This window comes from Tetrao urogallus, assembly GCF_951394365.1.
Source record: "Tetrao urogallus genome assembly, chromosome: 3".
NCBI lineage: Eukaryota > Metazoa > Chordata > Aves > Galliformes > Phasianidae > Tetrao > Tetrao urogallus.
In genome coordinates this window covers 23,917,156-23,930,325 of record NC_136815.1, presented here as the reverse complement: position 1 = coordinate 23,930,325, position 13,170 = coordinate 23,917,156, and the positions used below count along the sequence as shown (strand labels likewise).

The 13,170-nt window shown below is 37.5% G+C and overlaps 1 protein-coding gene across 1 annotated transcript in view; it reads left to right on the top strand.

The window, feature by feature from the left end:
* SLC26A7 (solute carrier family 26 member 7) overlaps positions 1-13,170 on the top strand; it is a gene marked incomplete at both ends in the record, with an annotated part of 54,637 nt that overhangs the window by 33,604 nt on the left and 7,863 nt on the right. The window contains 3 exon segments of the mRNA XM_079533194.1: positions 141-236; positions 6,086-6,192; positions 8,717-8,783. Coding sequence (XP_079389320.1) covers positions 141-236; positions 6,086-6,192; positions 8,717-8,783 — 270 coding nt within the window.

Genomic DNA, 13,170 nt, shown 5'->3' with positions numbered 1-13,170 from the left:
ATTTGTTCTTTATAGCATTTTTGAAACACTATCACCAGATTTTCAATAACTTGCTTTTAATATTGATTGCTGGGCTTGAGCAAGAAGATTCATCTCCTCTACTAATTCCATAATGAACTTTTTCTTCTTTCTTTTTCCAGTGTGTGCTAGCAAGCATTATCATTGTGGGCTTGAAGGGGATGCTAATGCAGTTCCGTGACTTAAAAAAATATTGGAATGTGGATAAAATAGACTGGGTAAGTGAGATCTAATCTTAGGAGGTTTTCCTGAAAGCCATTAAAAACACTTGCTAGATAAACTATAATAGTTGTGTGGCCCTAGAGGAGACAATTGCAAGTCATTGTTATTATTATTTCTGTGTATTATCAGCTTAATTTTTGTCTCACAATAGGAGCATCAGAAATATCAATTGTCAGCATCAGAAAAAGCAAAAAGAAATTTTGACAAATGATAAAGATCATAGTTCAATGCTGAAGATGTATACAGATCTGGGCAGATATGTATCTAATTTTGTATTCCTACTCTGGCCAGTTAGCATGCTTTTATTATTGCATCAAAAAGATCTCATTATCTTTGTTCTCTGTGGAATGACTGTACAGGACAAGCAGAACTGGAAACACTGGAGATGCAGAAAGATGTATGTCCTAAGATGATGTTATTTGCTTCAACTCTCCAAGATTTTGCAAACAGGATGTATTCTTTTATCATATGAGAGATTATGCAGTATGAGAGATGAAATAGAACATAAAGAGCAGATAGACAGAAAGAAACAGTGAGAAAATACAATTTAATACAAGATCTGAGCAGTCTGACATGCATTTACACAGAATTTCCAGCAAATATTGAAAATGAGTCATGTTTCGGAAGACACCTAATTTTCTCTCCCATGGGAGTTTTGAATGCATTGGTCAGTAAGCAGAACCCAAGCCTCTAACTGCTTTATAGCTTGTATAAACAAATTGACATCCTGTAGTGTTTTTGTAACTCCTATTTATGCAATTTCAATTAACAAATACTCAGAAAGGTATTTTGGCCCTATATTCCCCAGTTCTGTGGTGAGAGGTAAAGGTTTCTGGAGATAATATTGGATTTTGTTGGACTCTATGGTGATTTAGCATTCTCCTTCAGTAATGGTCACTCCAGCTGATTAGAACATCTATTTTTTTTATTTTATATTTTTGTTGAGTACTGAATTTCAGTGTTGAAAGCAGAGTTGTGTGAACCCTGCTTTGTTCAGGTTTGACTACCTGATGTTTCTCCCTTTCCATGATAGAAGACTAGAGTTACATGTTTTGTGTTAACCAGAAGAAGAGCTCTGTCTTTCACAAAATCTTACATTCCTCAAAAAGCAAAATTCTGAATATATTTTTCTCTACTTGTGCTGTACTTGGTCTTCATTCTAACCCAGTTATAAAAACATAGGATGGTGTGGATCAAAAATTATTTTGGGGATAGTGGGCCTCAGAAAATTTGTACGAGGGAGCTCCAACTGTACACTGATTTCATAAGTGAAGCTTTTCAGCAGAATATTCTGCTAGACTTGATGCATTTTTATAGGTAGAGTAACCTGATTGATTTTTGCTCTTGTGATTTTGACAAAAAAGGATGAGTGAATAGTTATAACATCTCTGGCATCTGTTATGATTTTTAAGATAGGTTATAGGGAGAGAGAGCTTCCTGGGCTTATCTTTTTGACTGAATATACTTGGAAAATGATTTATCTTCAAGTAGTTGTGCCACCAGTCCTTAGCCTGACAGGATAAATCAGCTTGCTTTAAACAGCATTAATCTAAAATAAAACTACAAACATCGATCTTATATTGCTGCCTAGGCTGAGAAGCCCCACTATGTACAGTGATTTGAATAACTTCAGTGGTGTTGATTTTGGACTGAAAGATTCACCCCAGAACTGACAGCCTTATGGAAACAAATCAGTTCCATTACCCAGGTTATCCAGAGCATTTTGAAGAAAAAAAACCACTGACAAAACATTTGGAAATAATTAGCAGCTGTTCTGGAAATAATTCTTTAAGGGATATAGAAGACAGGTTTGTTATGCTCATGTGTCTGGCAAATAATGCATGGAAACGGACCATTACAGTTTTTCTTACCTTGTTCCTTCACACTTAAACTTCTTAATGAACATGAACAGCATGACTAATACTGTTTGATTAGTGATTTATACAACATAATCCTTTGACATATGAAAGGTAGCTTGAAATCTCTCAATTCAGCCATGGATTGCATTTTCTTGCAGATCTAATGTTTAGAAGCAGCCAAGTTTGAAGGAGCAGGTTGATACAGTATGTTATCAGCTTAATATTACTACATATATTTGTTTCAATTTTCTTTCAATTTATCAGCCTCGGGAATATCCTGTTTTTATATCCCATCTCTCAAATCACGTTCAACTTCTTTCCAGCTAGAATCCCACGGTTCTTGCTCCAGAGTCCTTTTCTGCCACTCACAACTTTCACATAAAGGTCTCTTTTTTCAGTGAAGGTTTTTTGTCAGTCCCAGCACCTTCTTAGATGACTTCACTCATTTCAGATCTAGGCTTCCTCTTTTCTACTGATATTTATTGTAAAACAACTGCACATATTCATAGCTGTATGCAATACAGCATTTCTTCTCTCTCTGATGTCTTTGTATTTTGGATGCTTCCAAGGTGTTGTTCCCTGAATTATCTGTTTTGTACACTGATCTGGAAATGACTTCTCTTGAATTTTTCCTCTTTTTTGGGGAACTACCAAAAAGTTGATGTGGACTTCTTAAGTGTATCTCTTTTTTTATGTTATCAATTCAAGAATTGATTTCCATATCCTTCCTGCTAGCCTAATTTCTTCTTGCTAAATAAGTTCCCCCTTTGTAAGGGAAAAGGTCAGTAATGTTCTTGTTATGTTATGTTCTTAAGGCTGAAAGTCCCAGATGAACAGCAGCTATTTAAACTAGACAAAGACTGATAAAGGAGTGCCAAAGAAAAATATTATTTTGCGGTTAACTGTTGGACTTAGAAATGACCAAATGCAGGGAAACGTATTTCAGTTAAACAAATATATAAAAGAGATTTAGAATATTCAACAGAGAAACATTACTACATTTAAAGAGAAAAAATATTAGAAATTAGAATCATAGAATCATTAAAGTTGGAAAGACTATTAAGATCATCTAATCCAACTAGAACCCATGCCTGTGACTGCTCTAGACCATGTCACTTCATTAGTGACCTTTTCTTAAAAACCTCTAGGGATGGTGACTACCACCTTCCTGGGCAACCTGTTCCAATACCTCACCACAGTTCTGGAGAATAAATTTTTCTCAGTACCCAACCCAAACCTCCCCTGGTGCAACTTGGGGACATTACCTCTCATCCTGTTGTTGTTATGTGGGAAAAGAGGCTGGCCTCAAAATCACCACAACGACCTTTTGGGTAACTGTAGAGAATGATGAGGTCTCACCTGAGCCTTCTCTTCTCCGGATTAAACAACCACAGCTCTTTTGGCCACTCCCTATAAGGCTTGTGCCCTCACCAACTTCCTTACCTTTTTCTGGACACACTCCAGGGCCTTGATGTTTTTCTTACACCGAGGGACCCAAAACCAAACACAATACTGAAGGTGCAGTCTCACCAGTGCTGAGTACAGATAAACAATTACCTCTCTGCTTCTGCTGGCAGCTCTGATATAAGCCAGGATGCCATTGGCCTTCTTGGCCACTTGGATACACTGCTGGCTCATGTTCAGCCGGCCACTAGCACTCTCAAATCCTTTTCCTCCATGCAGCTTTCCAGCCAGTCTACCCAAAGCCTGCAGCAATGCATGGACTTTTTTGTAACTGAAATGGAGAACTCAGCACTTGTTAAAGATCATACAATTGGCCTCAGCCCAGCAATGCAGCCCATCCAGGTCCCTCTGAAGGGCCTTCCTACCCCCAGGCAGATTGATACTTTCTCCCAGCTTGGTGACATCTGCAAGCGTACTATGGGTGCACTCAATGCCCTCATCCAGGTCATCAATAGAGATATTGAACAGGACAGGCCTCAATACCATCTCCTGGGAAGCACTGCTCATGACCAGTCACCAACTGATTTTAACTTCATTCACCACCGTTCTCTGGGCCCATCCAGCCAGCCAGAATTTTTATCCAGCAAAGAGTACAGCTGATCAGGCCAGGAGTTGCCATATTCTCCAGGATAATACTGGATATGTCAGCGTCTGATAGTGTTATTTTTCTCCATGAAAGCTCTTTATGTTTCAACCTTTTAAATTATCACTGTTGTCTTCTATGCCATCTATAAAAATTTTTTCTGCACTTTAATCTGCAGAAAACTTAGACCATGTTCCATCAAGAAAATAGTCCACCAACATTTTCTAACAGCACTCTCACTGTATGAGTGACTTGGCCTGGAAATGACCAGAGCTGAGATAGATCGAAGTTGTACTCTTGACTTGTAAAAGCGGAAAGAATAGCAACAATTTATTGTAAAAATTACACACTCCTTTTGTGATACCGTGATGTGAGAGGTACTCATGGATGCATTAATTGCATATGTATGCATATATTTTAATTTGTAAGGGGCATAATGAATGATACTAACTACAAATAAGGTAGTGACAAGATCGGGCTTACTTCTGACAAGTGCCCTCCAGCATCTTTCCAGAGAGGGTTTTCCAACACAAAGCCACCAACCTGTCAAACAGTTTTGTCAAAATAGATTGGAGTAGGGGGATCAGGGAAGGTCTGTCATGGAATTTTGGAGCCCACCGGTATAATTTTATGTATTTTAGAACATTTTAACATTTCATCCTCATGAGGGAGATAGCCTTTTAGGTTTGTTCAGGTATTCAATATGGTGGGGCCCTCCTTCTTGAGAAAGCTCAGAAGGCTTTGCTGTATAACCAATTTTTTGCCGAGTAGCAAGCAAGCCAGCTCTTCTATTATAATAATTTTACATACTAGTGAGATTTTTTTATCCCTCCAGCACTGGCAGACATGAGTTACATTATTTTTGTGGTAGCCAGTTTGAGTTGATTGGAAAGGGGTTTAAAAGTGCTTAATCCTATGTGCATTGCAATCTGTTCCTGTGCAAATGTTATCAGAAAGTGCTGTAATGGTTGAAATGGACACCTGTGAAGAACAGTATATTCATAGAAGTGAAAATACTTTCCATTCTTCTTTAACAATTTTTATTTGAAGATAAGGTGGCAGTCTTTGCTGAAGGATCCCTCAGGCAAAGAAATATGTGCTGGATATCCTTGACATCAGGTCTATATAAGAAATCAAGTCAGTTATACTTTTCTCCTTTTAATATAAAAATCTGGATATCTCTATGTCGCATACACCATTATGGGATGGAAGTAGGAGTAATCTCTTCTGCTTAAAAAATAAATTAAGACAATTTTTTGAAATGTAAACATTTTTTCTTCTTCATATTTAAAATTTCTTTCTGAAGCAACTTTTCTTCCCGATATTCTTTGCATTTTTAAAAAAAACTTAAATTCAAACATTGCAAGATGGGGAAGCAATCTGAAAACTCACCATTTTAATGTCAACTGATTCACTCCTCAATAATTTTTAATTGTTATAGAGTTGGTTTAGTCAGCTGTACTCTGATAAATGCCACTTGTGATTAACTTCCTTGCAAATTATAATTCCCATTTAGGTAATTAGTGGGAGAAGAGCTCTCTGTGTGTGACCTTTAGAGTACTTCATTGTGTAGAAGGGAAGAAGGATTTTAGCTGTGTGCTGCAAAGAAAGTAGTGATAACTTGCAAGGTGAATAATCAATTACAGTTTTAACCAACCAACCTAGTTCATTCCAAATTAAGCTGCTAGCACAATTACTTGCACTATTTTAAGGACGTCCAGAATGATCGTCTGTGAGCATCGGGAAGAGCAGGATGTCCTGTTACACGTGTTCTACAGTGGAGAGATGTTATTTTGATGATAACTCAGATACTTGCCAGTTCAAACATCTAAATGCTCACCTCTCAGAAACTACTGTCTTTTTTTTATTTCTAACTCATAAGATGTACATCATTACAAAATGATCATCTAATCGTCTCTTTCTGTTTCCCTCCTTGAAGAGCATATGGGTTACTACCTACATGTTCACGATCTGCTTTGCTGCTAATGTGGGATTGTTGTATGGTGTTGTCTGCACAATAGCAATTGTGATTTTCCGCTTTCCCAGGTGAGATGTAATTTATTGAAATGTTCTAGTAGCACATAATTATGTATTCTTTCTGGAACACTGCTTCGCTGTTGGGATATACCTTCACTACACTAAATTTAACAGTGAAATCTCAGTTTTCAGTTGTACAGAATGCTGGGATGGCTGAAGTTGGAAGGGACATCTGGAAGCCATCTGGTCCAATTCCTGCCCAGGCAGATATGTACTACCACACAGTAGTACATATCTGTTTCACTCACTAGATGAAAGTAGCACAAAGTCATCAGGATAGCCAACAATACATTTTTCTTTCATTTCATACTGTTACTCGTGAAGAATATTTCTGACAAGACTTAGTAACAAAACTCCTTTATCAACTGCTAGATACTCCATTGCACAGGAGTTGCAAGCTGATATTTGCCTTGCTAAAACACGTTAATGAAAGATAATTGCATGACATGCTCTAATGCCTGAAATTTGCTTTATGGATCCTATCTATGAATTAGAGAAGTTGGGATGAAGTATCTAGAGCTAAAACAAATTCAGATATTCTTTTTTCATATCTTACAGTTGCTAATTTTGATTAAGAGTAAAGGAAAAACATTGTTTGGGGTTTATGATCATTTCATACTACAGAATTAATCCATAACTCACCAGTCCTATGAATGACTTGCTGCCTGCAGGCAGCTGTTTGCAAGAACATTTAATTGCACAGGAATTAAATACAATATAGACAGCTCGATTAAATGCTTGTTAAAGTTATGCAGAGCTCTGTTCTTACAGGATAATTTGCAGAATCAGCGTGAAAATAGCTCAAAATTGCAAATTATTGCAAATGATTTCTGCTTGAAACAATCAGAACCTTACTGGTAATCCCCTGCTGCTTAGAAAACTATTGGTAAATTCTTGTTGTAAAGGAAAGTTTTCATGTTATTTACACATTTGGATGTCTGTTGATCTGCAACAGAAAAGGGAGAGATATTTGACACAAAAAGTAGGATCCTCTTTTGTCCGACTAAAACCTTAGTCTGAACCTGCACTAGTTAACTAAGTAATACTCTTTCCATTGATTTGTGTGGTCTTCCATCAGATTGTACAGGATTGTCCATGCAATCTAAGGGCACCAAAAGAGCTAACAACCTTAAAAAGAGCACTGCACAGGTGAGATTATCATGAGAATATGCAGTAAGTCAGCCAGTCATGGCCAAACATGTTCTGACTAATGACTGCTGCAAAAGAGTTAGACGCTAAAGCATGAAAAATAACTTGGTGATTTATTATGAAATCTCTGTTCAGACACCAGAGCACTGGACATGGTATGTTATATATCAGGATGCATTAAAAACAGCAGCAGCTACAGTAAGATTTATGCAGACAAGAAAGAACAGCTGAGTTTTGCAAGCCTCATTTAGCCAACCCCAGTACTTGTAAATACTCCCTGTGCATTGCCTTGTCTAGTTCTGGGATTACTCTCATTGCCTAGCTTTAGGCACAGATCTCAGATGACAGCTAGCTTTATAGACTTCTTGTTCTGCACTTTAACGCATTCCTGCAGAGATGTATGGATGCAGAAATTCCTATACTGAACTGCCTGTTCAAAGCAACTTTCCACTGACCATATAGAGAGCATAGGGACACTGTTTTTTCCAACTGAGTCCTCCACTTTGACAGCTAGAGTGCAGCGTTCTGCTTTGTCATACAGACAAGCACCAGTTTTAACTACAAATAAATCATCCTTAAAGGTTAAAGGTAGAAAATGTTAATTAAATCTCTGAGCTTTTGAAGTGGTAGTTCATGTATTAGCTACCTTGATTTGAGACTAGCTCTCTGGCCAGATATAAAATGGTAACGAAAATTAAAATGAAGATCTTATTATTTGCAGTTGAATAAAATAAAATTCTATTAGATTATCAAAGTGATGTACTGCAATTCTGAAATTTGCCATTTACTCTTTTGACTACACTGTCATTATGATAAATAAGCTTTATAAGCAGAAAAATACATGTGCAGAAAAATATATATGGATAGTATTGTCATGGAATCATAGAATAGTTTAAGTTGGAAGGTATCTTAGAAATTATCTTGTTCCAACCACCCTGCCACGGGCAGGGACACCTCCCTCTAGACCAGGTTGCTCAAAGCCCCATTCAGCTAGGCCTTGAATGCTCCCAGGGAGTATTCAAGTAAAGAATTTCTTCCTAATATCTAGTCTAAATCTGCCCTCTTCCAGTTTAAAGCCATTTCCCCTCATCCTGTTGCTACCTGCCCTTATAAAACGGGCAGCTATCCTGTAGGTCCTCTTCAGGTACTGAAAGGCCGCAATGAGGTCCCCCCAAAGCCTTCTCTTCTCCAGGCTGAAGAGCCCCAGCTCTCTCAACCTGTCCCATAGGGGAAGTGCTCCAGCCCTCTGATCATCAAATAATTACCATAATTGCCATACATTTAGACTTCTGTGTTACGGTTTTGGGGTGTCTTGTATCTTGCTCTTTCTGTTCATGTTTACTAATGATTTGACTCACATATTTTCTGTATGTGTTGATTACAGAGAAAAGACACTGAATTTGAAAAATATGAAAGAAGTGGAATATAAATACAAAACTGAAGATAATTGTGTAAGTTAAATCCAACCCCCCTCTTTTTTTTTTTTTTTTTTTTTTTCTTTTTTTTTCTCTGTGTCGTCCTAATTAAGGCTTGTTTGTCTTCTGTAGTTGGTTACCAGATTATAATCAGTGTGTCCTTTCTTACAAAAGGCACTTCAAATCTAAAGCCAGGATAACATAGTGGGTAGAAAAGTAGCCTTGAGTCTCAGGGAATTGGACAGCTCTTTCTATGTTCTTGTCAGATTTCCCCATTTCCTGAAAGTCCTTTGGTACCCCCACCATCCACTATCTCTTTTCTGCCTCTGATACTGCCTCCAGCCCCAGTGACCTGACTCCCAGAGGAGGCCATGTGTGCGAGGCAGCATCATGAAGTGTCACAGGCTGCTTCATGCACCTCACTTCTCAGGCAAGTGTATCCTCATGTGATAAGTAGATGTAAGCATTTCTCCCAAAGACTGTGTTGTTTAAATTTGCTTTGTGCAAACTTAAACCTACCAACGAGAGGTTTTAAATTCTTTTGGTCATTTTCATTACAATTACCATCAAAGCTGCTTGTGGTCAAGCCTGTGGTAAGAAGAGATGGGTAACAACCCAGAGAGGTGACCTCCCTCCTCCAGAATGAAGCTTTAGATCAGTAGCCAACACAAAAGTGGAACCCTGTGTCCTTCCAGCATAGAGTCCTGTCACTGGGACATCCTGAGCTCTCCTTCATGGCAGTTTCTGTTGTGTCTGCTTTCCTTTCCTAATAACTGTGAAGGGTCAAATGTAATATGTTCACAGTTATTACCTGTTATTATTAAGAAGCTCTCTTCTAAATATTCTTTTTCTGGCAAATGTTTTCTATCAGAGCTATCTTGGGCGCAACATCCAAGCTTGGGTTGGGTGGCATGCTGAACAATGCTGGAATGTAAGAGGCACGTAAGAATGGAGAGTACTCTAAAACATAAATTTAAAACACTGCTATCGAAGCTGGTCCAATTGTCAATTATATCACTTGTTGTTCTTGAGGAAACTGTTAGAATAACTTTGTCAGAGATGGGCTACCAAAATTTGCCTGCTTTTATTTTTTATTTGCTTTTGTATCAATTCATACAGTATTTGTATGAATCTCTGTGCATTTTTTTTTTTTTAAGCTAACTACTCCCCAGCTTTTTAATCATTAAGATTAATGCCAGCCACCAAGTAATAACAAACTAGTGTCTGCAGGCACTGAGGAAAATAACATTTTGTTAAGAAAGCAAATTGCTCAAGAGCTTATTATACAAATAAAGGAAAATATTTTTAAGATTTATAAAAAATGATTTTAATTTAATTTATGGAGCCACTGGGTTGCAGCAGTCATTTAGGGTAATTTTTAATGTATGTGTGTTAGAGTTATCCATGTTCCTCTGGTAAATAATAGCTTAGACATAAGTAACAGAGCTTTTTAAACACAAAAATATGCAAGCTTAATGATCTACCCTGCCATTAAAGTCTGTGGATTTATAGGGATTATTTCATCCATAGGAGAAATGACACTTTAATGTGGAAAAATAACAAGAGGGTATTTAGAAGTTTGTGTGAAACAAATTGCATCACAGGCATTCACTAACATGAATTCTTACCCAAACATAGAGAGAGCTGTGCAGAGCGTGAGGGGCAATTGTAAGCATCCTAAGTGACAGAGGGAATAAGCCACCCATAATGACCATTTTCTTCTTTTCTGGGCAAGAACATGATAAAAAAGAGATGCATTTTTCTTAGAACTGTTCTTCTTAAGACAAGAGCTAAAACTCAACTCGAGTCAAGAATAACTGAATCAAATTTGGGTTGCCCATTTTAGGCAAAAGGTTATACCTAAGTGTTCCCCCTGCTTGAATGTGTTTCAGCAGTTAGCCTTTCTCTTGCAGAGGTGTTTGATTCTATGATTTTACAGTTCGAATCTTTCACATCTTTCACCTTTTTGATCACCAGAGACTTTGATCTTTGCACATTTATCTTTTTATTTTTCTTTTATTTTTATCTTCTACTTGGTCGGCTCTGGTGTGGCACCAAAGTTCTCACTTGTCTCCACACCAAGCTCTGTGTAGGATAGTTTTTAAGGGAATCTGTAGGATTTCAGAGTATTTCTGCGTTCAACCGTGTATCGCTCTCTGTTTTGTCCCTGTTTTAGAGCCTGGTTTTCATATAATTTTGGCCATTTTAATTGCCAGTTAGGCTTTGCCACTTGACTGACTGAGACATTTTGGTGTTGTGATGTTCACCATAATCAGATTCATAGGTAAACTGCACAAATCAAAATATGTAGACTGGGCTTCATTGCCACAGTTTTGGATATTTGAAATGTTTAAGTCTGTATGATGGCTGCTGCGGTGGTGTCCAAGAGATTGCCTTGTTCCCAGAAGTCTGAATAATAGCTTGCAATGAGGAGGTAGTGTGGTTTGTGGTGAAGATTTCCAGTCCTATTTTGCTTGAAGGTCTGTTGGGAAAATTGTTTCTTCAGTGCAATCCCATGCTTCTTTGAACGACTACAGAAGTGGTCTCTGTGTCAACTCCACTTACTTCTGTTGGAGTGTGGCCTAGTTAAGTAACTTTAAATGTCTCTGACTTTTGTTAGGAAGAATTGAAACTTTTGAAACTTATATTCTCTTTCAAAATGTCTGGGATTTTTATCTCTTTGTTTTCTTACTGCTGATTACTTGTTGTCATGATTAGTTCATTTTTGGGAGCTGACACTTATATAAATTAGATTTTTTTTTTTTTTTTTTGTAGTGAAAACTATTTCAGTAGTGAAAATAAATATAGAGATTTTTTAACGTTTTAATGTTCAGTTGTGGATTCAAGGATCATATTTTTCCATCATCTGCTTGCAAAAAGCTCTGAGATTTCACAAATAATCTTGAGATCCCCTGCATCCATGAAAGACACACCTAAAAGGCAAATTAATTCTACTGTGTTTTTTCCAACTGGGCCATATTAGTAGAGTTATTATGGATATTTAAAGATCTCTGGTTGTGTGCCACTTGGGTAGAAAATGCTCCTGAAAATACTGGTAAGTTTTACAAGCTATACATGATCCTTCTTATTCCTATTTTGCAGCACTAGACACATAAAAACTCAATACAGTTATTTATTTGAATATAATCAAATAACATTATAAGTAGATGTAGTATCTTTTACTAGATAAGATAATACACTTGGAAAAGCAGAAGACTTTAACAGCCAACAGACCTTTCCTCAAGTCTGAAATGCAAGAAGTAGACACCAAAGCAAGTGAGAGCTGCTGCACAGTGAGTGAGGTCCATCTGAAATAGTGACAGAGAGCAAGTATTTGGTATCTATGATACCATATATGATTATTTCCCAAGGAAAAGAGACGCACAGTTTATAACCTGTGGAAAGTGGATGTATCACTAGAATTAGGTTAATTCAGTCCACATATAAAAGCTGCATCACAATTAAGCTAGGGATGATAATACCCAATCTTTTTATATATATGAGGGCTGCTCTGAAAGTAATGCCTCCTCTTTTATTATGTTGGCTCACCATGTCAGCAGCTAATGTTGGTGCAATGATAGTAGAGGCTGAACCTTCCCACCAGTATTCCATTACATTTTGTTACCATGTGACAGATGGCAGCAGAGGGGCATTGTGGCATCTGACTTGGAAGTGCAGATGAAGCAAAGATATGTACTGAATTCCTCCGTGCAGAAAAAGTGGCACCCACAGACATTCATTGATGCTTTCTCAGTGCTTATGGAGACCAAACAATGAATGTTAGCACAATGACTGTGTGGGCAATGTTTTCCTAAGAATGACACTGTCATAGGCATCTGTGAAATGGTGAGTCATTTCTGCTAGTGCAGATTTTTACAACCGCAGCATGCAGGCTCTTGTTCATTTCTAGTGAAAATGCATAGATAATTGTGGTGACTATGTTAAAAATGGGTTTTTTAGCTGAGAGTTTGCTCTATCAAATAGCATTATTGTGCTCTTTGTATTTTTTGTAGTTTCCATGAAAATAAATGAGGCATTACTTTCAGAGCAACCCACATACATATACACATTATTACTAGCTTTTGACAGTGTTTTATAAGTTCACCTTAAGAACAAGAGAAAAATTGTGTATTTTGTGGGAAGTGTTCTTCCTTGGTAGCTGGGCGTTTCTGACTTTTATCTGTTTTCCTTCCTTATTTGTTCTGGTGTGTAACAGCTGTGCTTTGAGTTATAGTTTCAGTGATGTTTGGATGAAACTTTTTAGGAAAAAATGTGAAGACAGGATCCAGAGTAGTTGATGGTTCTTTGTGTGTGCTAGCGATGTTAAAATGCGTCCCTCAGACTAAGTCTGGATCCAGTCGGTGCAAGTAGGACCATCAAGAATTTGCACATGCTCAAGAGCTCAGTGAGGTGAGAGTGGCTC